This window comes from Mustelus asterias, chromosome 2 (assembly GCF_964213995.1).
Source record: "Mustelus asterias chromosome 2, sMusAst1.hap1.1, whole genome shotgun sequence".
Classification (NCBI taxonomy): Eukaryota; Metazoa; Chordata; class Chondrichthyes; order Carcharhiniformes; family Triakidae; genus Mustelus; species Mustelus asterias.
Window position 1 is genome coordinate 100,637,529 of NC_135802.1, and position 25,099 is coordinate 100,662,627.

The 25,099-nt window shown below is 42.5% G+C and overlaps 1 protein-coding gene across 3 annotated transcripts in view; it reads left to right on the forward strand.

Moving 5' to 3' along the window:
- LOC144510085 (retinoic acid receptor beta-like) overlaps nt 1–25,099 on the forward strand; it is a 254,687-nt gene that overhangs the window by 20,519 nt on the left and 209,069 nt on the right. For all 3 annotated transcript variants that reach the window (XM_078239333.1, XM_078239342.1, XM_078239353.1), the window contains exon 2: nt 15,334–15,482. In XM_078239333.1, the coding sequence (XP_078095459.1) occupies nt 15,334–15,482 (149 nt within the window). The remainder of the gene's footprint in view (nt 1–15,333; nt 15,483–25,099) is intronic.

Here is a 25,099-nt window from a genome sequence, read left to right on the forward strand (position 1 = left end):
CTATCCTCAGACAACCCGTTCAGTCTAGTAAAACTTATTTTATCATAGTAGTAAGATTTGACACTACACAAATATAAAATTCATTTCTCAGGGCCAGAGAGATTGCTCACCAGTAGATTTGACGAAACACGCTGTTAAAAATTCATTAACCGCTCTGAACTTCTTCACTGATTTTTCACAGTGATATTACAGAGTAAAATGACACTTTCTTGTTAGTTCCATTAGACTCATTTGATTTCCATCTGCAGGGTCTTCAACAGACCCCCTATGGAGAAGCGTAGAATCACTGACATCAACTTGAGAGATCAGTTTGGGTCCCACCAGGGCCACTCAGCTCCTGACCTCATCACAGCCTTGGTTCAAACATGGGCAAAAGAGCTGAATTCCAGAGTGAGTTGAGAGCGCTGCCTTTGACATCAAGGCAGCATTTGACCGAGAATGGCATCAGGGACCCCGACAAAACTGGAGTCAATAGGAATGATTGGGGAAAACTTTCCGCTGGTTGGAGTCATACCTGGCGCAAAGGAAGATGGTTGTGGTTGTTGGACGTCAGTGATGTCAGCTCCAGGACATCATTGCAGGAGTTCCTCTGGGTAGTGTTCTAGGCCCAACCATCTTCAGCTGCTTCATCAATGACCTTCCCTCCATCATAAGGTCAGGAGTGGGGATCTTTACTAATGACTGCACAATGTTCAGCACCATCCACAACTCCTCAGATACTGAAGCAGTCTCTGTCAGTGGCAAAATGCAACAGGCTTGGATTGTCAAGCGGTAAGTAACATTCATGGCCATTTTCAAAAAGAGAGAACTAACCATCACCCCTTGACATTCAGTGGCATAATTATCACTGAATCCTCTACTATGCTGGGGTTACAATTGACCAGAAACTGAACTGGATTAGCCACATAAGTACTGTGGCTACCAGAGCAGGTCAAAGGCTAGGAATACTGCGAGTAATTCACTTCCTGACTCCCCAAAGCCTGTACACTATCTAAAAGGCACAAGTCAAGAGTGTGGTGGAACACTCTCCACTTGACTGGATGAGTGCAGCTCCAACAACACTCAAGAGGTTTGACACCAACCAGGACAAAGCAGTCCGCTTGATTGGCACCTTTACACAAACATTCACTCCCTCCACTACCAACACACAGTTGCAGCTGTGTGTATCATTTACAAAATGAATTGGAGGAACTCGCAAAGGTTCTTTAGGCAGCATCTTCCAAACCCACAGACACTACCATCTAGAAGGATAGAGCAGCAGATACCTGGAAACACCACCACCTGGAAGTTCCACTCCAAGCCACTCACCTTCCTGACTTGGAAATATATTGCCGTTCCTTCGCAGTCGCTGGGTCAAAATCCTGGAACTCCTTTCCTAACAGCACTATGTGCGTACCTACACCACAGGGACTGCAATGGTTCAAGGCAGCAGTTCACCACCACCTTCTCAGGGGCAATTAGGGATGGGCAATAAATGCTGGCCAGCCAGTCACGCTCACATCCCATGAATGATTAAAAAATGTTCTGGATTTCTGCTGTAAGTACAGATTTCAGAAGCTGCTGTCAGGTTCAGGGGAGTGAAGGCAGCTGGGCTGTTGTTTTGCAACCTCTCTTTGATGTTATCCTGACTCACCTCTGAAAGCTTCTCCAACTTCAACCTTTGGACTCTGGCATGTTGTATGTACTGTACTCCCTTTGCCAACTTACTGGCTATAGTTACCATCTCCCATTCATTCAGAATTCCCTGACCTAACCCTTTCACCTCTCTACCTTTTAAAACCTTTACAGAGCACATCTCTACAACCAAGCTTTCACTTAGCTCTCTCGCCCTCCCACAAAGACTCTTTTTGTTTCTTTCTGTGAAGTGCTTGGGATGCTTGTCCGTATTAAAGATGTTATATAAATGGTTGTTTGTTCTTGACTAAAGTTTCAATTATCTTCTAATTTTCTCATTTTCTGTTCTGTTTTATTCCTATGCTACAAGGTAAGCTTGGTAATTAAATAAGAAGGGATGGAATTCTGGGTGGCTCTGGCAGTGCCTTGTTCCTCTGGCCAGAATGACGGGATTCTGCACCGGATTCTGTGCTTCGTCCCTCATTAATTAGCACAGGCGAGTTTCCCCCCCGAGTCTCCTGGCAAGCCAGCAACTGCTTCGTCTACCTGCCATCAGCTGGCGCCATATTTAAACACCAATCCAGCACACTCATATCACTCTCTCCAGTCCAACTGTTTTTACCAGACTGTGCAGTAGTCAGCAACCCAAAGGGAAAAGGCTAGCAGCCTCAAGAAGAAGTCTGTTTCTCGATTCAACCATCCTCCCCTCCACGGGCCCATCATCTGTGAGGTGCCAATGCCCCCCCACATAGACCTCTATCCACCATATCTGGAATCTTCATCCATCTCCATCCAGTAAATGATGTGGTATCCCTTTCACCCCCTTGTCTGTAAGTTTTTCATCCGGTCATGACAGGGTCTATCTTCCCTCTCCTCCAGTTTCCCTCCCCTTTTATTGTATGTCTTCTTCATCCACCTCCTTGTCTCACTGCTCACCACTGTGAGCCCTCGCCCTTCCCCCCCCCCCAGCTTGCACAGCCCTCCTCCCATACTTCTCCCCATGTTTTCATTAGGCCACCCCTGCTTGAACTGCGGACCTTTGCGGTAGTGGCTGCATGAATCCGGCAGCACAGTGGGGAGGGAGGCCCCTGTACCTCCCAACCCCATTCAGAGTATTGATCTGAAACGGTGACACGGGAGGGTCCATGGGTCCAGCAGCATGGTGCTGCCCATGAAGACCAGCCCGGCATGGAAGATGGAGAGCAGGAACTAGTCTGCTCTGGCAGAGTGATGAAGCCTGCATCAGGATGCTGGCAGGCGGCTGTTTTAATGAGCATTCATGAGATGCAAATGGCGTGTGTGAGAATTGAGGCGTGATTTTACAACGGCGGGTTTCCCAACTCTTTTTCCCACCCGCTAGATTCTCCGCTCCCTACCTGCAACAAAACCCTCCACGGGCGGGTTGGGAGAATTCCGCCCAAAGATTCAGGAACAATTGTGTTCAAAGTTAAGAGATGGAGGTTCCAATTTTTCATTTGCTTTCATTGTCCTCGTCCAATAATGTCAGGATCAACCCTGGCATTGTTTGCAATTGTGGGACAGCCGAGTGTGGAGGCCCACCTCTGCTCAGATTAGTGTGACATTGCTTAGCTGGTTGTCTGTTTTGGCTTGTATATTTGGTGGTGTCGCCCTCTGATCTGTTTTGTGTGCCTCTGGATACATTTCTGTAGGAATATTGGACTGTAACTGAGTCCCCGCTCAGATTGAATTGCAGTCCTTTGAACACTGTGGCATTGCACTGACAGTATGGCTCTGTAATCCAGTGTTAAACAAACTAAAGAAACATTCGGAGATCAGTAAGAGGATGGAAGTTATCCAAACAAACACTACTATGTGTTATCAATGCACTTCTGATTCTTCAGTTCAGACCTCGCTTAGGAAAATAAAGTTTGTCCACAAATTACTAAACAGAATTAACTTGTTCTTGCTCAAAACACTTTTAAAGTAGTTATTCTGGAGGGGCAAATGTGGAGGTTCCATGGAAGTGGCCATAAATTGCGAGCTAGTGAGTGAAAAATAAACTTGAGGCAGGTCATCAGGACAAGTTAAATTCAAATTATAACTAAAACCTGCTGACGTTCGTTCTTTTTTCTGGATTGATAAAAAGCAGACCTGTCCTGATTCTGTAGCCGGGAATTAAAAAAGGGTTGCTTTTGTTTCCTAACTTTAGGTGTCTTATAAATAAATGCAGTATTGAATATACACAGAGGTATGTAGCAAATCTGTTCCTAATTACTTGTACTTCAGTTGAACTTTCGCGTTTCCTTTGACATACTGCTTAATATATGCAAACTGCATGTCTTTTGCTCCAACAGTGAATTCATAAAAAAAATCCTGTCTGACTCCTTTCTGTGCCAACAAAAATGAAGAATAACAGAGTGTTTTGACCAAATGCAACACTTTGCAATATACCCTAATTAAACAAAGTTGTTCCATTCCATATGCGGCTTGCAGCTTAGTACTCAAAACCCCCCCTGAGGCTGCACAGGAAATGCCTTTTGCTTTACAGCTTCTTTCTTTTCTGGAGATTACAGTTTTCTCCTCTTGTTTTTTCAGTATTCTCCCCTTTTTGCTCCTTCTCTCCTGACGGTGCTGGCTCCAGTTTCATGGATGCCCTTCAGCATCTTGCCCAGACGTTGGCGACCTCCACTTTGTTACAGCGCCCATAGCATAACAAGTGCTGGCCCCTGATTGCCTAGTGGTAGCCATTGTTGGAACTGTGTGTATGGATATCGACCGCCAACCACATTGAATTAGCTTGTGGTTCCCAACTCCAGCACCCCCTAACCAAATAGCCTGTTGGTAGTTTTGGCTCATGCTTTTTGGGTGGGTAAACAGCTAACTGGAACCATATTGCAGAAAGTGTTACTTTCTTGAAGAGAATAGCGGAGAGAAGTGAAGAAAGAGTTAAATTATTTACCATAAGGTTGTCAACAACAATTACCTGTTATATGGCAGGAGATTTGCCTGTTACAGAATGGCTCCATCCACTAAGACATCTGACTGTCTGACCTGTCAAGGAAATCCTGCGAAAGCAGTGGTTTGTTTATTGAGCTGTTGTTTCATTTGATCTGAATGTGAAATGCTTTCAGCTGCATTTAATTGAACACATTGTCCTGCACATTGTCAAAATTACCCCCAAAAACTGCTTTTAAAAGGGGAATGGATTCAATATTTTTTTATTTCTATGATGGAACTTTAAAAGGAGTTTGCCAACAAAGTGGTTGGATAAATTGGCCACTCCCTTCTTGGTCAGAAACTTAAAGGCACCTTTTGTGCTGGTTTCGAATTAAGCAACCTGTTTTGTTTGAGGAATTGCATGCAAGCGTATAAACCTTTTGGCCACATTTTCTGGAACTGTACCAACTAGTTCTATGCAACATTTTTACAGACAAATACTTGTAGAGCAGTTAAAAGATGGAAACCAGCCATTCAGCCCAAAAACGCTTCACTCCAGCAAGTTTGCACCATCGCATTTAACTACCCACATCCGTATTTGCTGTTTCTTCATGAACCCATCCAATATAATCTTGGATGTTGACATCGTTTCTGCCTGAACTACAAATCCGGGAAATTAATTCCACGGGCCTCTCCTGCCCTCTGCTCTAAAGCTCTTACATTTAATCTTATACAGTGCAGCTAAGGGACAAGCAACCAGGGAAATTGCCTGGAGGCTTACCCCCTGACAAGGGGCCCCATTAGGATAAGTTGCTGTAGAAGTACCAGTAGAAATCATCCGAAGTGTGGATAGGAGGGACAATGGGAAGACTTCATGTCTTAAATCCTGTTCAGAGCGCCCACATAAAATAGGGTGGTGATAGTAGGAGACTTCAACTTCCCAACATTGACTGGGACAGCCATAGCATTCAGGGCTTGGATGGAGAAAGATTTGTTGTGTGTATTCAGGAGGAATTTCTCATTCAGTATGTGGATAGCCCGACTCGACAACAGGCAAAACTTGACCACCTCTTGGGAAATAAAGAAGGGCAGATGACAGAAGTGTTAGTGAGGGACCATTTTGGAACCAATGACCATAATTCCATTAGTCTTAAGGTAGCTATGGAGAATTATAGGTCTGTTAAAATTCTAAATTGGGGCAAGGCCAATTTTGATGGTATTAGACAGGATCTTTCTAAAATTGATTGGGGGAGTCTGCTGGCAGGCAAAGGGATGGCTGGAAAGTGGGAGGCTTTCAAATGTGTGTTAACCAGGGTTCAGGGTAAGCACATTCCTTTCAGAGTGAAAGGCAAGGCTGGTAGAAGTAGGGAACCCTGGGCGACTTGGGATATTGAGGCCCTGATCAAATAGAAGAAGGAGGCACATGACATGCATAGGCAGCTGGGATCAAGTGGATCCTTAAAGAGTATAGAGGGTGTCAGAGTAGAGTTAAGAGAGAAATCAGAGGGCAAAAAGGGCCACAAGATTGCTTTAGCAGATAAGGCAAAAGAGAATCCAAAGAGCTTCTACAAATATATAAAGGGCAAAAGAGTAATAAGGGAGAGAGTAGGGCCTTTTAAGGATCAACAAGGTCATCTATGTACGGATCCACAAGAGATGGGTGAGATCCTAAATTAATATTTCTCATCAGTATTTACTGTTGAGAAAGGCATGGATGTTAAGGAACTTGGGGAAATAAATAGTGATGTCTTGAGGGGTGTGCATATTACAGAGAAGAAGGTGCTGGGAGTCTTAAAGCACATCAAGGTAGATAAATCCCTGGGACCTGATGAAGTGTATCCCAGGACATTGTGGGAAGCTAGGGAGGAAATTGTGGGTCCCCTAGCAAAGATATGTGAATCATCGATAGTCACAGGTGAGGTGAAGATTGGAGGGTGGTAAATGCGCCTTTGTTTAAAAAGGGCTGCAGGGAAAAGCCTGGGTAAGACAGGTCAGTGAGCCTCACATCTGTAGTGGGTAAGTTGTTAAAAGGTATTCTGAGAGACAGGATCTACAGGCATTTAGAGACGCAAGGACTGATTAACGACAGTCAGCATGGCTTTGTGAGTGGAAGATCATGTCTAATGAATTTGATTGAGTTTTTGAAGAGGTAACCAAGAAAGTAGATGAGGGCAGTGCAGTCGACATTGTCTACATGGACTTTAGCAAAGCGTTTGACAAGGTACCGCATGGTAAGTTGTTGCATGTGGTTAAATCTCACGGGTTCCAGGGTGAGGTAGCCAATTTGAAACAAAATTGGCTTGATTACAGAAGACAGAGGGTGGTTGTAGAGGGTTGTTTTTCAAACTGGAGGCCTGCGACCAACGGTGTGCCTCAGGGTTCAGTGCTGGGTCCACTGTTCTTTGTCATTTATATTAATGAATTGGATGGGAATTTAGGAGGCATGGTTAGTAAGTTTGCCGATGACACCAAGATTGGTGGCATAGTGGACAGTGAAGAAGATTATCTAGAATTGCAACAGGATCTTGATCAATTGGGCCAGTGGGCTGATGAATGGCAGATGGAGTTTAATTTAGATAAATGCAAGGTAATGCATTTTGGTGGATTGAACCAGGGCAGGACTTACTCAGTTAATGGCAGGGCTTTGGGGAGAGTTATAGAACAAAGAGATCGAGGAGTACAGGTTCAAAGCTCTTTGAAAGTGGAGTCACAAGTGGACAGGGTGGTGAAAAAGTCATTCGACATGCTTGGTTTCATTGGTCAGAACATTGAATACAGGAGTTGGGATGTCTTGTTGAAGTTGTACAAGACATTGCTAAGGCCACACTTGGAATACTGTGTACACTTCTGGTCGCTCTATTATAGAAAGGATATTATTAAAGTGGAAAGAGTGTAGAAAAGGTTTACTAGGATGCTACCAGGACTTGATGGTTTGCATTATCAAGAGTGGCTGGATAGACTGGGACTTTTTTCCCTGGAGCATAGAAGACCTAGGAGACTTATAGAGGTCTATAAAATAACGAGGGGCATAGATAAGGTGGATAGTCAACATCTTTTCCTAATGGTAAGGGAGTCTAAAACTAGAGGGCATAGGTTTAAGGTGAGAGGGGAGAGATACAAAAGAGATTTGTATGTGATTTTCACACAGTGTTATAAGTGTCTGGAACAAGTTGCCAGAGATAGTAATAGAGGCAGATACAATTTTGTCTTTTACACAGTTACATGGGTAAGATGGGTATAGAGGGATATGGGCCAAATGAGGGCAATTGGGACTAGCTTAATGATTAAAAACTAGGCGACATGGACAAGTTGGGCTGAAGGGCCTGTTTCCATGCTGTAAATCGCTATGACTCTATGGGCCCGATTTTACCATTGCGTTGCGCCTGTTTTCGGGCGCGAAAACTTGGTAAAGTCGGGCATAAGGTGATTAGAGCGATCCGTGCCCGCATCTGCGCAGATGCCCACTATACCAAGGCCCAAAAATGGCTGCGATCTGAACGGTGCCCGAAACGGGCACAACAGCGATTTAAATGCATTGGCATGTAGTTAAATTGAATTAATGAACTGTCCGCCCAACTTTACCAGCATTTCCCCCTTTACCATTGCGTTCGCACGTCCAGATTCGGCGCAAAACAGACCTTTGCCAAGCTTGTTTGTTTCGTGCCGAATCTGGATGGACGAACGCGAAACAGACATGCTCGGCAAAGGTCTGCTGCCACTCTGCGGGCGATCGGTGGGGGGAAAGAGGGGCAGAGGGTTGCGATCGGTCTGGGTAGTGGCAGGGGGAGGTGGATGGATAAGGGGGACATTTATGTTGTGGGGGTGGGGCGATATTTGTGGGGGCCATTGCTCCCGGGTAGCTTTTTCCGCTTTTTGCGACCCGGAAGCGATGTGACTGGCGCATTTTTCAATTTTGTTTTTCACGGTGCACGCGCAGTTCAAAGCTTCGATTGGAGCTGCAGCGTTTCGGGCATCATAAGCCCCGCCCACAGTGCGATTCAGGTCAGCGATTTTTTTTTCAGGCAAAGTGTGTCTGGGGGCGCCTGAGAACAGTTTTCCAAGTTGGATCTGAATTGCGCCTGGATTCAGCACTTAGAATCAAAATGGTAAAATCGGGCCCTATGTGTACGTAAATTCTAACCTCTTTGACAATTGGCTCTTGATGTCTCACACCACTGGAAACAGTTTACATCTGCCCTCTCTGTTCCATCCTTCCATAATCTTAGGTATATTTCTGTTATGTTACCACAAACTCTGCTTTACATTTAAAAAAAGAACAAATATTTATACCAAATATTGTATCTGCCATTATAATTTCTATATCCTTTAAATATCTCTATTATTTCCATAATGTCGTGCCCATTATTGCAAATAACATTCGAACCAAAGGCTTAATGGTCCGGATTTTTAAGTGCTGCAGTACGGGTGGTCACCGTGGATTACAAAGAACGTTGGCCACAAAGATTTGGCAATTATTATGGTTTTGATTTCCCCTTTCCCGCTGCCAGTTTGAATCTGGTGCCAAGGGGGCTTCCATGGTGCCAGTAATTGTAATGTCATCAAGCAGCATGAGCAGCCAATCACATTGAAGAACTCACACAGACAGCAAACCAGGGAGTAAAATACACCAATTACCCTTTACTTTTTACAAATTTAAAAGTCAGCGAAGTAAAGATTGGAGGTACTCATTTGAAACTGAAATATCGTAAACTTTTTGAAAAAAATTCTATTTAATTGAACTATGGAATTTTTTTTATAATTTTGGAAAACAGTAATTACACAAATATAGAATTAGTTTCCAGGGCCAGCGAGGTTGCCTAGCAGTAGTTATGACTTAGCAAAGTGTCATCAACTCAGATACACCCTGTTAACAAGGGGTAAGATTTTTGGGGAATTCTTTTCTCAGCAATATTACAATGTAAAACGGGAAGCTCTCATCAGTTCACTCAATTCATGGGCAATGCGGGGACAGTAACAGTGCGTCCTGTCAAAGCATGAGGAAATTACTGGCAGCAACTTTTGGATTTCTTTATTTAACTATGCATGTACGGTTGCCAGCAATTACTGCCAGTTTCAGAGTGGTAATGATGGTGAATACTGACTGTTCTGTCATTACAATCACAAACTCCAGGCCATTAAGATTTATATAGACCTGTCATTAACTCACATTTTTTATATTCTGTATTTCTTGTAATACTGTCTACAATTACATTAGTTTTTTTTTTACAGATTTATTAACCTGAGCCATTAATATCCTGAAAGTTCAAAATAGCTCTATTGTGCTCATTTTTTATAACCTTTTCTTTCAGTAATGATTTATTTTAAAAATGAATTATTTTAGGAACACATCACAATCTCTTTTTGATGGTTTGAATGCTGAAGTTTAGTTTGAGAGTTGCTGACAGTTGATTTTTGCATTGAAACTGTTGGGAGTACAAAGTTGTCTGTAAATTTTGTTTTAATACATCCAAGATGTGTTTGAGAGGAACTGCAGTTGTATCATTATTTTGCTTCTTGCAAGGGATCATATTAAATTCACTTTTCGTAAATATGCATTTATATGTTGGAAGTTTCAACGGGTAGAAATTCATCTTGGACAGTAGTGCAAAATGGGCATTATTGGATCAACTGTCAGTTATATGTAGTGCCTGATATTCAGTCCCAAGACAGTGAATGGATATCAATGTTGGGCAGTATGTGTAAGTGATAGCTGATCCGATACTGCCTTTGTGTCAATCCCAAAATGGATTTCTCCCCCCCCGTTCCTGCACTGCATTCTTTTGGGATTTTAACAAAATATTAATCAGCCAAAATAATTTCCGGCAATTGAAAAAAGTATGACTTTTGGCTCATTTTAAGAAAGACCTTATGGCTGGAATTTTCCGGCTGTTCACGCCGGCGGGATCCTCTCGCCCTGCCGACGGTGCAGCCTGCCACGGGTTTCCCGGCAGCGTGGGGTGCAGTCAATGGGAAATCCCATTGACAGCGGCAGGACGAAAAGATCTCACCGCTGGTCAGTGGCGTGTCACCTCTCACCGTGAGAAACATCGCGGGAAGGCTAGAGAACCCCCCCCCCCTCACGTTTATTGAACATTTCAAACATACAGGGCAAGATTTTACAGCCCCGCTTGAGTGAGACCGGAAATTCCCATCCAAGCTCAACCAAAATTTCCATTGTCCGCCCTTCACCTGCTCTAATTCTGTGCAGGCAAGGTGGTAGAATTCTAGCAATAAAGCGCAATTGGTACAAAAGAAAACCATGCCCCTTTATTCGTAATAGTGTAAGATTCATGCTAGACTCATACAGCACAGAAGGAGACCATTCAGCCAATCAGCTGTGCTGGCTCTTCAAGAAGGAGATTTAATTCCTTCCACACTGTTGCACTTTAGCCCTAGCCCTACAGTTGTTGCCTTTTCAAATATATACCCAGCTCCCTTTTGAAATTTACTAATAAATCTGCTTCAACCATCCTTTGAGGCCATGTAGTCTTGCAGTAATAACCATTGGGTGGAATTTTAGGACTCCTCCCGCTGGCAGGATTTTCCAGTCCTGCCCAAGTCCGGGCTTCTGAATGGCTCGTCACATTTTATACCGCAACAGGCTGCTAAAATTCCACCCATAGGGTGGGATGTTCTAGCAGCGCTCACCCCAAGACCAGAAAATCCCACCCAAGGTCAACGGACTTTTGCCATGATTCCTGTAGCGGGCGGGATGGGAAAATTCCACCCATAGTGTATGTAGTTTCCAGCGACAGCAGTAAAGATGCCATGTTTGGAAATTTAAGACGTTTTACTGGCTATTGTATCAGAAAGGACATACAATTTTGTCGCATTTTTACCCTAAGTAAGATAAGTTTATTTATTAGTGTCACAAGTGGGTTTGCATTAACACTGCAATGAAGTTACTGTGAAAATCCCCTAGTCGCAACACATCGGCGCCTATTCGGGTACACTGAGGGAGTATTTAGCATGGCCAATGCACCTAACCAGACTGTGGAAGGAAACCGGAGCACCCGGAGGAACCCCACGCAGACACGGGGAGAACGTGCATATTCTGCACAGACAGTGATCCAAGTCGGGAATCAAACCCGGGTCCCTGGCGCTGTGAGGCAGCAGTGCTAACCACTGTGCCCACCGTGCTGCCCTAATATGCCAACATGATAAAGTAATAAGATAATGCATTTCTATCAATTGTGCTGTGATCTGCATCATACAGGTTCACTGAAACAATAGTGGTATTAGGTTTGATGGTTTCATGGAGATGAATTAGTCAAGAAAATGAAGAATTTCTGTACCAAGTGGTGCACTTTTCACTTGTCCCTTTGTCCCAGCAGATGATACCTTGGTCCTTGGTCAGGACAATCATGACCAGATCCATAGTGAAGCTCTAACTACTATTCCACCATAATATGCCTTGTACATGTATTCTATTATAGTTTTTGTGCCAAATTAATACCCAAAGTTGGCATGAAAATTGTCAGCAAGAGCAGCTGAATTGGAGTGCCCAGAATGTGGCTTATTGCCAGACTGGTGCTCTCTTGGCTTCAATGTAAGCGCTAAAGTCAGCAAGCAGACTAAAAAGAGTATCTCTTGTGACAGCATGACAGCATTAAATCTACCTAGTATATACTTTCCAGTGCAAATTCAAACCCAAAGCTACCTAGAAAGAAAAAAAAAGTTCAGACCAGTATTCTTATTTCCCCATTTTACTGTTTGTTCCTTCTGGTTATATATAGATACTAAATTGGCATCATGTACCACTGCACATTTGCAAATATTAAGAAGGAAACCTCTAAGCCACTATGTCAAGCCAATTTAACCTGGTGGCACATTTGCAGCAGTCTAGTTTGTCATTTTTCTCTCCTGCTGCCCAGGTGTGTGCCAATAAGGAAGAGGAATAAACAAGTCTGTTCCATCCATTAATTAGATCATAGGTGGGCACATTAATGTTGATCTCTGAAAAGTGTCCGTCCTATATTAGTGCAAGTTTTATAGTTCTCATTGTTCTTTGAGAATTAAAATGGGGCTAGTTTGCAGATAGTTTGGGGTATGGATCGACACCCATCAAAAGCTTGAGTGAAAACTAACTTCACACGAGATTCTTCAGCTACCAGAGAGAAGTTTTTCAACATATCTATCTGGGTCGGATTTCAGCTGATGTTTCAGTGGTAAATGCACGACTGTGTCACTCTGTATGTGTATGTCTGAGGGTTTGGAGAATAGGGTTTGGGGGGGTGGGGTGTGGTCAAAGTCTGCCAACATACTCTTTATTCAGATTGAATGCTCCTTTGAAAATCTATTTTGGATATGCGCTGTTTATTTTGACCTCCTAACAGTATTCGTGCAGTTATTCCTAGTGATTATGGTCTTAGAATTCAAAAGTTCCACCATTTTCCATGATTATTTATTATGCTTCACAGAAATGTCTTAATGCACCAAATGCCACCCTGCTATTTATTTTTATGTAATCAGTACAAATTCTCCCATCCTGCCTGCCACTGGAATTCCAGCGGGCGGGGGGGCGGACCATGTAAAGGTCCATTGAAGTTGGGTGGGAATCTCCGGTTTTCAGGCGAGCGCGGATGGAGAATCCCGCTCGTACGGGTACATCTTTCAGCAATATATAACATAATCATGTCCAACTGAATTATTTATAGCTGGTGTTTCTTTGTTTTGCCAAGTTTTAAATTCCACTCTGCGTCCCCCGCCTCCTGCGATCAAACCCAATGCAGATTGAGTGTTGCCTAATCACTCAGTTTTTGTCTGTAAGTACATTCTGACCTTCCTGTGCCTCAACCATTTCAACTTCACCGCGCATTCTTCCTATTGATTTTTCCATCTTTACTCTCCTATATTGCTGTAATCAAGTTCAACAAAAACTTCAGCAAAATCCATCCCCTTCTCATCATTTGTAACTGCTGGCCTAGTTGGGTAAATCCAGATTGAGTACTGAACTACTGACTATTGAATTTAGCAATGCGATTAGGCATTACACACATTTCATGGTTTCTGTCTTTTCTTTGATGTACAATCCAATAGCTGTTGAAATGTGGTCGAAATTACCAGTGGGCTCTTATAAGTCCTCTTCGTTTGGTGCCAGTGAAACTACATTAGCACAAAATTCCAAATCTATCAAATCCATTGTGTACCCAGGATTTTCACTGTAATCTGTTCCTCAGTGCCCATTCCTTTGTAATTATATTTCCAAGATGACAGTAATTTTTAGATGAAAGTAGAAATGTTTAAACTGAGGAAATAGCATTTAAAGGGGACATCTGTCTTTTTGTATAAAATCCAGGTGATTTCTAAACTGTGTTGCTGCATATGAAAAGAAAGTGCAATTGTCCGAACAACTGCATCAGAAGTAAAATATATAAGAACTATTCCACTTGGTTCATGACTTATTTGAAGTATCATACACTTTATTCTTTCTTTTTTATCCTATTATCTTTAGTTCAAGTTAAAACAAATTTTGTAGTTGCAATGGATACTTTTCTTTCTATTCTGCATTTGTTTGAACGGTATTAGCAGTCTTCAATGCATCTGTGAGTAGTCAGTATTAATTCACTTTAAAATATTTTTTCAATTGAATTTTTTATTGTGGACGATAGTAGTGTTGGACCTGAGAGCATTATTCTACTTTGGCACCCAGTATAGACAATCAAACACACCCCGGTCTGGCACACTATAGCTGAATGAAGCTTCCTACACTTTGTCCCAACAATGTGTTTTAAAGCAAACTTCTACATCAATGTGAACACCTGAATGTCCCACACCAGCCTTTGCTGTGCTTGATTCTGCCAAATCATGTTGAATTGTGAACAGTTGTGAGAAGTGGTCATTGCTTACTGGAAAACATGTTGACTCATTCACACAGGAATCTAACTTATATTACCAACCCCATGGATCCATGTATTTAAAGCCCAAAAGTAAATCAGTTTATCCATCATATTCAGGCGGCACTGTGGTACAGTGATTAGCACTGCTGCCTCGCAACGCCAGGGACCTAGGTTCAACTCTGGCCTTGGGTGACTGTCTGTGTGGAGTTTGCACATTCTCGCTGTGCCTGCATGGATTTCCTTCGGCTGCTCCAGTTTCCTCCCACAGACCAAAGATGTGTGGATTAGGTTGCTTGGCCAAGCTAAATTGCCCCTTAGTTTCAGAGGGATTAGCAGGGTAAATACATGGGGTTACATGGATAGGGCCTGGGTGGGATTGTTGTTGGTGCAGGTTCGATGGGCTGAATGACCTTCTTCTGCACTGTAGAGATTCTATGATCTCTGTGCAAATACCAGCTCTTCAAATGAAAAAAAATGCTAACAAAGCATTTATAGCTATGGTAATCGTAGGCTCAATTGTCATTATTATTCTCGTCTAAGAGTAGTCTATTTTGTCACCAAGTTTTTCATTGTTTTATGAAAGATCCTAAGATAGGAGTGGCTAAAAATGAATCCCTTTCTCACATATTTTCCTGACAAATTTTCATTTTGCATTGTGTTCACTGCCTTCAAAGGACCAGATATTGATGATAAAATTATATATGCATATGTGGATGACATATTGATGTTGTAGTTCATTGGCTGTGGTTTGGGGGACAGTGACATCTTGGATTAGGTCGCCATCCGTTTTAGTGTTTGGGATGATGTAGTACTTGGCCTATTTACTCCTATTATGCTGGCTACCCTAATCCTTCCACTCATACTGTTGGGTCATTAGCACATTGGTGGGAGAGGGGTTTTGAGATATGTTTGGTTTACTGCAGTATTTTCTTAATCTTGCTTTTTAAAAATATGCACACATATATTTTGTTTTTTTTTCCAGCAATTGAAACACAGAGTACCAGTTCTGAAGAGATTGTACCGAGTCCACCATCCCCAATTCCACCCCCACGGGTATACAAACCTTGCTTTGTCTGTCAGGACAAGTCATCAGGCTATCACTATGGGGTCAGTGCTTGTGAAGGATGCAAGGTAGGGGTGCTGAATGCTCTAACGAGAATTGACCTTATAGATCAAAGTTTTTCTGTAATTATTACCATTTGTTTGTTTCTGGTATGTCGAATTGAAGCTATCAATGTGTCAACATGTAAGCTTTCCAAATAGTTACGGACTGCTGCTGGAGATAGAGGCTAGTAATACTGCAGGAACCCAGCATTTGAGCTCTAGTATTGATATTAAGATATTTATTTGTTAAGTTAGGTCTGACCCAGAGCTGACTGGTACCAAATATTTATGAAACTACCAGAGAAGGGGGGAAAATAAGCCACTGTGATGGACACTGCTACCCCACCTACCCATTGTAAGTGTCTGAACCTGGCTCCAGCATATCTCCTCATCCTGAGGGTGGCCTCAGGATTGTGCACCAGGATTCCCTCTTCATCTACATGCTACACTCAGTGGAATCACTCATTGGCATGGATAAACTTTCCATCACCGCCCATACCTCCAACTGCAATCTTCAACTGCTTGTCACCTGGACATTTTGGATAAGCCCGTACTTGTCGCACTAACATCAAATGTGGTAGCACAGAGGCTGACTACTTTTGCAGGATTGCTCAAATACCTCTTAGACTTGCATGGACAGGCTAGGTAGTCATCTTGAAGCATCCGATAATCATTCCCTTCAGTGGTGATAGCCACTTCCAAAGTGACAGCAACGATTAATTTCATACTAACCTGTAATGGCATTTAAAACTTTCACATGAGTCAGGGATACACTATTCTTATCTCCAGGAAAACACATGATATATTGCACTTGGATACAGATGGCAAGTCTGATTCTATGTTTAAATATTATTATATTCGGGTTTCATTTATAGATAGTAAAAAAACACAAAGTTACTTAGAATCTTCTGGAAAACTGCCTAGATTTCTGTTGATGGAGATTGGATTTCCTTCTATTAAGTCAAAAAGCTTATAAAAAGTACAAGCGAGAGACGTCTCTTGGCTGATCTAGCTTATTCTTTCTCAAAATAACAGACAACACCCAGCATAACAACATCTGACTGCTTCTTGAATGACTCCAGAGTTTTTCCACTACTCCCAATGCAGAATTACTATTCCAGGATTGGTCACTTTTCCCATGATGAACTGCTTCCTGATAGCAGTCCTGAATTGTCCTTTCGTCAGTTTTTATCACTGTCCAGTTGTGCAGAATTGTGCTTTCACTTGGTAATAATACTCATCATTAACTTTTTCACTCCCATTTACTAGCTGTATACCTCCATGCGGTCCTCTTTCAGTCATCTTCTTTGAAGGTTGAAAAGTTTTTTTTTCTAATTGTTCCTCATAACTCAGCCTTTTAATTCTGCGGCCCATCCCTTGCGGCCCTTCCCTTCCATGGCTCAGAACTTTTCTTGTGTCACAATGACTATAGTCCTGAATCAATATTCAAGGTGCAGCGTAAGCAGGGTACTTTCCAACTTCAGCGTGACAGCTTTAAACTTACGGGGTGAGATTTTTCCAGCAGAGGTGAAGTCTTGACGCTGGGACATAAAGCCGGTGGTGGAAGTGAGAAAGCAATATTGCCCAATTAACAAAAGACAAGTAAAGGAGGCGACCAATGAAGGAAGGCCTTCCAAAATGCCTGCCCAATTGGAGTGCAGATAAGGGTTTAAAGTTTATTTATTAGTGTCACAAGCAGGCTTACAATCAACACCGCAATATGAAGATAGTGTGAAAATCCCTTAGTAGCCACACTCTGGTGCCTGTTCGGGTACACTGAAGGAGAATTTAGATGGCCAATGCACCTAACCAGCATGTCTTTCGGACAGTGGAAGGAAGCACCTGGAGGAAACCCACATAGACATGGGGAGAACATTCAGACTCTGTACGGACAATAACCCAAGCTTGGAATCGAACCTGGGTCTCTGGCACTGTGAGGCAACAATGCTGACCAAAGGGTTGTGCGGTTGGAGGAGTTTACAAAAATAGGGAGGAGGAAGGCTATGCAGGGATTTGAAAACATATGAAAAGACTTTCATTCTCTGCCAAACTAATTCAATACCATCCGTTTAGTATGTTCTCCATTTTTTATTCAAATATCTATGACCTTGAACCTAGCTGCATTGAAATTCATTTACCCTCATTGCAATTATTAGCGACGTTGTTTTCCAGATCCTTGGTTGATTAATTCAGAATCTATCGCTCTCCTTCCCCAGTTCAGCTTAACCTGCAGAGTCAATGTGAGCTTACATTGTAATTTAAAAAAAACCCAGGTGGTAAATGTGCAATAGGGTCCTCACACTGATCCATGGAAGGCTCCATTAAGTACTTCTCCGCAGGTAGATATTACTCCTACTAATTAGTCTTCTCTGTTGAGTCTCTTTTAGTTAATCCTTATCCACCTCTAGTGACTAGATCAATGTACTACCTGAAGATCTGTTGACATGTTAACAAATTTAATGACTTAATAAGTGAACCTCACCATTAATGCCCATTTCTGAAACATTTTTTTTAATGCAGTTATCTGTGATATTCTTTTGTTCTTTTCTGCCTGCTTCTGTCAATGTATATTTTGCTTCAACAATGAGCGGAGATGACATTAAGTCGCAATTGGTGTGTAACACGTCCTCAGCTCGGTAGTTTGCAGAACCTAGGACTGCAATTCCACTGGGCAAACCTGTTTTTAGATGGTTCATCTGTCACTACACAGAAGGTGAAATTCTTCAAATAGCAAAGGGTTGGCATGAAGAGAAACCAACATTGCCAAACTGAACTGCGTTCTGGGTGATGGAAACAGTATCAGCCTTTTTGACTCTTGAAATTCTGGTGAGTGACCTATGCAATTTCTTGAGAAAAAACATAAACAATGTTTAATTGCCCAGATTGGTTTATGTCTCCTTTTGAAGCGAATTCTTTAATTGTTCATTCAGTTTTCTTTGAGCACATATTATTGTAAAAAAAATCTATAATTCATAAATTTTTCAAAGTCACTTAAAAAATTCCTGTCTTCATAGATGGTACCTCCATATCTAACCTTGAAACCACTTCAATACCGTCATCATGGCCTTGGAGGAGGAAAACAATGAGACATCTGGAGAAGGGGAGCATTTCACTGTCCCAAAGACCAGGAGGGATCTGGAGTTAAAGCTGTGCCCTGTTGCTGTTGCACGGGGGGACTCAACACCTCCTTCCCTCTGAAGCTCGATCGAAAGCTGGAGGGTCTTCTGCTGCTACAAGTAGGAGCACACCAGCTGCAGTGGATTGGTCCTGGCCCTTCACTATCCTCATCATATCGTTATGATACACAAAAATAATCCATCGACTTGAAATTTCAGACCATCTAATAAATGTCTGTGTGATTGTGCAATCTGGTTCAACACATAAATGTTAACATTTCAGCACAGTACATAAGTTGGTTGATGCATTTGGTGAATGAGATGGGCTTTGCAATGAATCTCTTTACCAACTGGCCAGGATCTAGTCAGTCTGCTGCTTGCGATGTAAGCATGTGGAGCTTTCTGGTGATCTCCAAAGGCCACATTTCATTCTTGGAAGACACCTCCTTTTCATTGTAGTCTCCTCCATCTTAGTGGGTGCCTGCCTCATTTTACAAAGTTCCTGGAAATGAAAGTTTGATATTTTTATTTAATTCCAGTAAGGAGCACCGTGATATTTACAGGTCCACATTAAAGAAAAGTCCTTAAGTGTGTAGAACTGACGTTTTAAAAAAGGAACAGCCACTGGGAATGAGTGCAGCTCAGGAGCTCTCAATTCCCCAGTCAAGAGAAAGATAGAATGGGACCATCAGAAATCTCATTTGTATATTTTTGAATGAATGACTTATTTGACTGAAAATTTCTGATATTTAATTATTTTTGCCTGCTACAATTTTATGTGGACAAAGCCTGCAGCATGTTGTCTTTACACCTTTTTCACAGTTGTAAGAATTTGATATCATGCGCAGTACTCATTTTCCTGGGCACTGCTTTTTATTACTGTATACAAAGCATTGTCAACGTTTGTGATATTGTGAAAAATCCATAACATTTGCTCTGCTCACAACATTCCAAACACTTGTCATATCTTAATGATTGATTGTTTTTGCATTACTTTAATCTTCATGATTCATGATAATAGTGAGAGAGAGAAAATCTCATTCCCCCGCCAACCAATTGAATTGGGCACATTAAAATAGTGCAGAATCAATAAATCATAAGGGATTGCAAGCATTATCATCTTCCTGAGCAAAGCAAGATCAATATATCCGTAACAAATTCCCATGTCTGGACAATGCTGTGTACATCTAGAGGGTGATTTGGCTTGTGCACATTGAAACAATTAAATTTCTTCAGAAAAATGTTGCAATTGTAAACTTTAACTAAGTATCCATTGAAAGTGTCTGCTTACGATAGTGCCGTACTAATAGCTCTTGCTTCATGTACTGAAATAATTAGCAGTGTCAGAAAAATATTATTGGTATCACTTCATGGTAAATCATACGCTTACTTTACATTGCAAATTTTCTTGTGTATTAAATAAAAATGAAATTAAATACATTGATTTAAGTCTGTTGGAAAATAATGAAAGGTTGGCTTCAATTTGAATTGTAATGAGGTGGGGTAAGAGACTTAAAATATTGGAAATGGCAGATGTACTTAAGTTAATTGGACTTTTCCATTACATTTAGTTAAAGTTTTTCAAGATCAATAATTTTTAAATGCTGTGTTAACCCATTATCAGAAAATGGAGGGGTGTGGATAATGGTCGGGATCTACTGACTTACAAAATTCACGAGGGTCAGGATCATTTCTGGGTCCTGACCCTACCCATGTCAGCAGTCTGCACTATCTAGGACAGCACGGTGGCACAGTGGTTAGCACTGCTGCTTCACAGTGCCAGAGACCCGGCTTGGGTCATTGTCTGTGCGGAGTCTGCAAGTTCTCCCTGTGTCTTTGTGGGTTTCCTCCGGGTGCTCCAGTTTGCTCCGAAAGACAGGCTGGATAGGTGGATTGACCATGCTATGTTCTCCCTCGGTGTACCCAAACAGGTGCTGGAGTGTGGCGACCAGGGGATTTTCACAGTAACTTCATTGCAGTGTTAATGTAAGCCTGCTTGTGACACTAATAAATAAACTTAAACTTATCTGATGGGAGGCAGCCAATTAACAAGCTTCTTCTGTATTAGCTGTCCAATCATGGAAAGTGGGCAGCACACAGAACGGGAGGGTCAATCAGAGGGGATGAAGAGGGTTTTGGCTGACATCCCCAATGGGTAATGTGGCACTAGTCAGGCAGATGGAGAGTGAGAGAGCACTGCAAGATGGAAGTGCTCATCTAAAGGTCTAATCAGCATCCTATAATCAGCTACCAGAATCATCTTGGGAATCACTCTGTAGGGGAAGTAGCTGTAGGGATGTGCTGCATGCAACCTTTCTGCTTCATTACACATGAACCTGTAAGATCATATGATAACTTTGACTACTTGCCCTGATGCCGCCTCTAATATGTTGCCAGGCTTCTGACAAGTGGGGGCCTGCTCGACACCTTCACATTAGCCTATCAGAAAAGCACTCCAAATTGGGGCAATAACAACTTGTAGGGCACCTGCCATGGACACTATGACTGGGAGCCCACCTCAGAGAAAACCTCCTGAAGGTGGAAACACATCAGGAAGCTGAGCTGCCACAATTTACCACTCCACAGGAACGGGGAAAGTTCCAGCTAATATTGCTGAAATAATCTAACTGCTAAAACTTATTGGCTGGAATTCTCCGACCATTCATGCCCCGTCACCACTGCCAGTGAGAATGGAGAATTTGGCGCTCAGCTAAACCTCCATTCACTGCAGTGGGACCGCAGAATCCCAGCTGTGGGTGAGGTTGGGGAATCCAGCCCATTATGCTTGGTGATTCTGAGGCTACTTGTTTTTTTCATTGCATAGTGTATACAAAACCTGTATGAACTTACAGTATATTAATTTACATCTTTAATACTTCCTTGACTTTATTAAATATGCACCGATAACCCATATAATTCAGTATTCTTTCTCTAGCATTTTGCCGAGGCATTGTATTTCAAATAGGTTTTCAATGAAAGATCCACGAGTGACACAAATTATATCAGAGGCAGTCACACACAAGGCAACTTGATAATGAGAAACCCCTATAAGAAAATAGTGTGGTATTTGCACAGTGTATATCAGCATCAAAGGTGGATAGTTAAAGGTACGAGGAATAAATTATCAATGATTCCCATCAAACAGGAAACTATCAGTGTCCTGACAAAATGCTTTATGGGAACTCGCGTTTGAAAGTAGAAGTTGCCTATTGGAAGATTTAATGCTATCCTGGTTTTCTCTCATTAAAGAAATTTAATAAAGCGTTTCTTGTTTGACTTGTATGCTGTATGTAAATGTGCTTGTTTCCCTCCCTCTGATGACTGTTAATTGACCTCTGTATCTTACTGTGATTCTTCTCCTGCCCTTCCCCACCTCCCCTCCACCCTCTGGCATGGTGTAGGAGAGGATCTGCAGTCTAAGCTTTCCCATACTCTGCCCTGTTTGCAAAGTGAGCAGTTCTCGGTCATGTGGGCAGCGAACAGTCTGTGAAAAGATTTTTCAAAAGCAGCAAAGAGAAGTGACTTCATGGTCTTTGTAGCAGTCTCTGAAAACCCTAGTGTGCCCTGTGCGATGACTCCTGAACAATGCCAGTATTGTGTGCGGTGGAGAGAAACTAGTGCTTTGGCAGATTCTGCTGTCTGTTTAAGTCTTGTTGCTCATACTTGCACTGAAAAAACGACATTCCATTGCCAGCGGTGTGCTCGGGAGCCTTTTTGGCAGGAATTGCAATGGGCAGTACAGTTGCCTAGGGCTTTCTATCGGCAAAAACAGTCAGCTGCAGAATGTGAAAAGCATTGGTGGCATTTTAGCGGCACATAAGGCAAACCTGTTTATGTGGATAATTAAAACTGTAATGGTGCAACTCTATCTGCTGATGACAAGGATTCAAATCAAACCTGAGCTCAAGAAAGTTAAAAGAAATAAACAGCAGTTCTGCAAATCTACAGTGTTGTCGAGACTAAATAAAAATTGTGGCGCAGTTTGAAACTATAGCAATGCTAATTGTGGAGTATCATAATTTCCCTCCTATGTCTCATGTGAAAATTACTATTCCTAGCAGTCTATTAACTCTTTAAATATCTAACGCAAGATATCACAAACTAGAATTAGAACACTGCAAAACAATGTCCTTTTGAAGCCAGGGAACTGCCCAGGTTTCTGGCACCAATGGAAACCATCCAACGCTTGATTGTGTTTGTGCTGGCTTTTCATTGGAGCATTCAGAAAGTAATTCTAATGCTCTGTTCACTTGGCGGAGCCCTATCTCTTCCTTCACTTCAAACATTCGTTTACTCTTTTCTTCGAAGGTTTAATGTTGTCCACCTCAACCATTCCCTTTAGCAAAACATTCCATCCTCTGACAACACTTTATCCTCACCTCATTCTCTTCCTGACTGCTTTTTCCACTCTGCATTAGTTGGGCACTGCCAGCTGGACACTGCCAGTATGTCAGGGCAGTGCCAAGGGGGTGGGGCCTGAGTGGGGCTGGGGCCTGAGTGGGGGTTATGAAGGGTGGGCTATGACAGGAGTTCTACGATGGCGGTGGGGGGATGGGAAGCTGTGTGAACGGGGGCATGTCAGGAGTCATGAAGGGGAAACCCATTGGGAGGGCCTCAGTATCATTTGTGAGGGGGGCATCCCAATTTCGTGGGGCTGGGCAGGTGGTGTCTTCCTGTGCATTGTGAGATCATGGTGTTCTCTCAAAAAACATCCAAACACTTTGCAGCCAGGCTCACTGGTGTATTTAGGTCCCGCCCCTCCCAGAACCAGTGCACAACTCACCACTCTCCCAAAAAATGACTAAGTGTGGGGTGATTGTGGTCCAGTCCACATTGGACAGACTGGCACGGATCACTCTGGTTTTCTCGCCATTATGACACTAGTCATTTTTTGGGAAAATTCTGCCCGTTAACTGTTTCTCTGTACAGGTGCTGCAAGGCCTGTTTCTGAATGGCTGTTTGTTTATTTTGACAGTTTAATGACCATTTATTAGGATTAATGGTTTTTTCAAGTGGAGTTTGAATAGATGTTAGTTTACTTTGACAGTTTCATGAGCATCTCAAAGGCTTTCTAATGTTATTATAGGGCACATGAGTTTTGCAAATTTTGGATATTGGGTGAAGTGCATGGGACAAATGGGGCATGGTCTATATGAGGAACACTAGAGTATGGAAGAGGGATGGAGGCTATGGGGGCATGGGAGTGTAGAGAGAGGGGATGGGTGTATGAAATGCATTAGTGTATGAAGAAGTATGGTTTGTGAGTTGGGGGGGGCAGTTTGAGGCTGCTAAGGGACGAGGGTTAGAAAACCTAATGCTCATGTACAGAATGGGCTGGTGTCCCAGGGCACTAAGGTTGGCTTCTAATCTGCTTGCCAGTATCTACCATTTCCATTCCACCCTAGTTTAAAAGGGGGTGGCCCTGACTCCACCCTGCGATGAAAATAGTGTGGGCAGGCAATGCAGGGCAGGAGCTGACTCCTGGTGTTGGTAAATGGCCTATTTAGCACCATTCCATTGATTGAGTACATTGTTGTTTTAACCTGAATCTCATTGTTCCACACTTGTCCGCATTAAATTGCATCTACCACACTTTGGCCTGTTCTGCTATCACATCCACGTTTACCTGACGTGTTCCCATAGTCCTTCTTGCTGTTTGTCAACCGCTCTACTTTGGTGCCATGAACAAACCTTGAGCTTGCGCTTCCTCTGCACAAATCGTTTATAAATATTAGGAAGAAAAGTAGATTCAGCACTGGTCCCAAAGTACATGAGTTTCAGCCATTCTCCAATCTGATCAACACCCACTAACCATAACCCTAATTCCCATCCCAATCTCGGTACAGACAGCTAGCCAATCCCTCTAAGTGCAGCTCCCACTGGCAGTGCAGGATTGTAAATTTACCTCCTTACACTGTGTCAAACTACAGTCAAGAAATGATTAGATTGATCCCAGAGATGAGAGGTTACTAGATTGATCGTATGAAGAGAGATTGAACAATTTAGGCCTATACTCTGGAATTTAGAAGAATGAGGGGAGATCAAATTGAGGTATACAAAATGATAAAAAGGTATGGATAAAGTAGACGTGGAGTGGATGCTTCTGCTGGTGGGACATTCTAGGACGAGAGGTCATAGTCTTAGGATAAGGAGTAGCAAATTTAAAACAGAGTTGTGAATCTGTGGAATTCGCTACCACAAAGTACGGTGGATGCTGAGATAGTGAGTAAATTTAAGGAGGAGTTAGACAGATTTTTAATTGAAAGGTTATGGGAAGGAAGGCAGGAAAATGAGGTTGAGGAGCATATTAGCCATGATGGAATGGCGGAGTGGACTCAATGGGCCGAATGGCCTAATTCTGCTCATATATCTTATGAACTTATAATGACTGGATTCGTGTGATAGTCATTCAAAATTCCTCATTTGCTTCTTTAACCCATTGGCAGCTTTAACTTGTTGACAGTGTTTTTTCAATAGACAAAGGATTTGAGTGCAAACACTCAAATCTAAATAGTATGAACATTCATA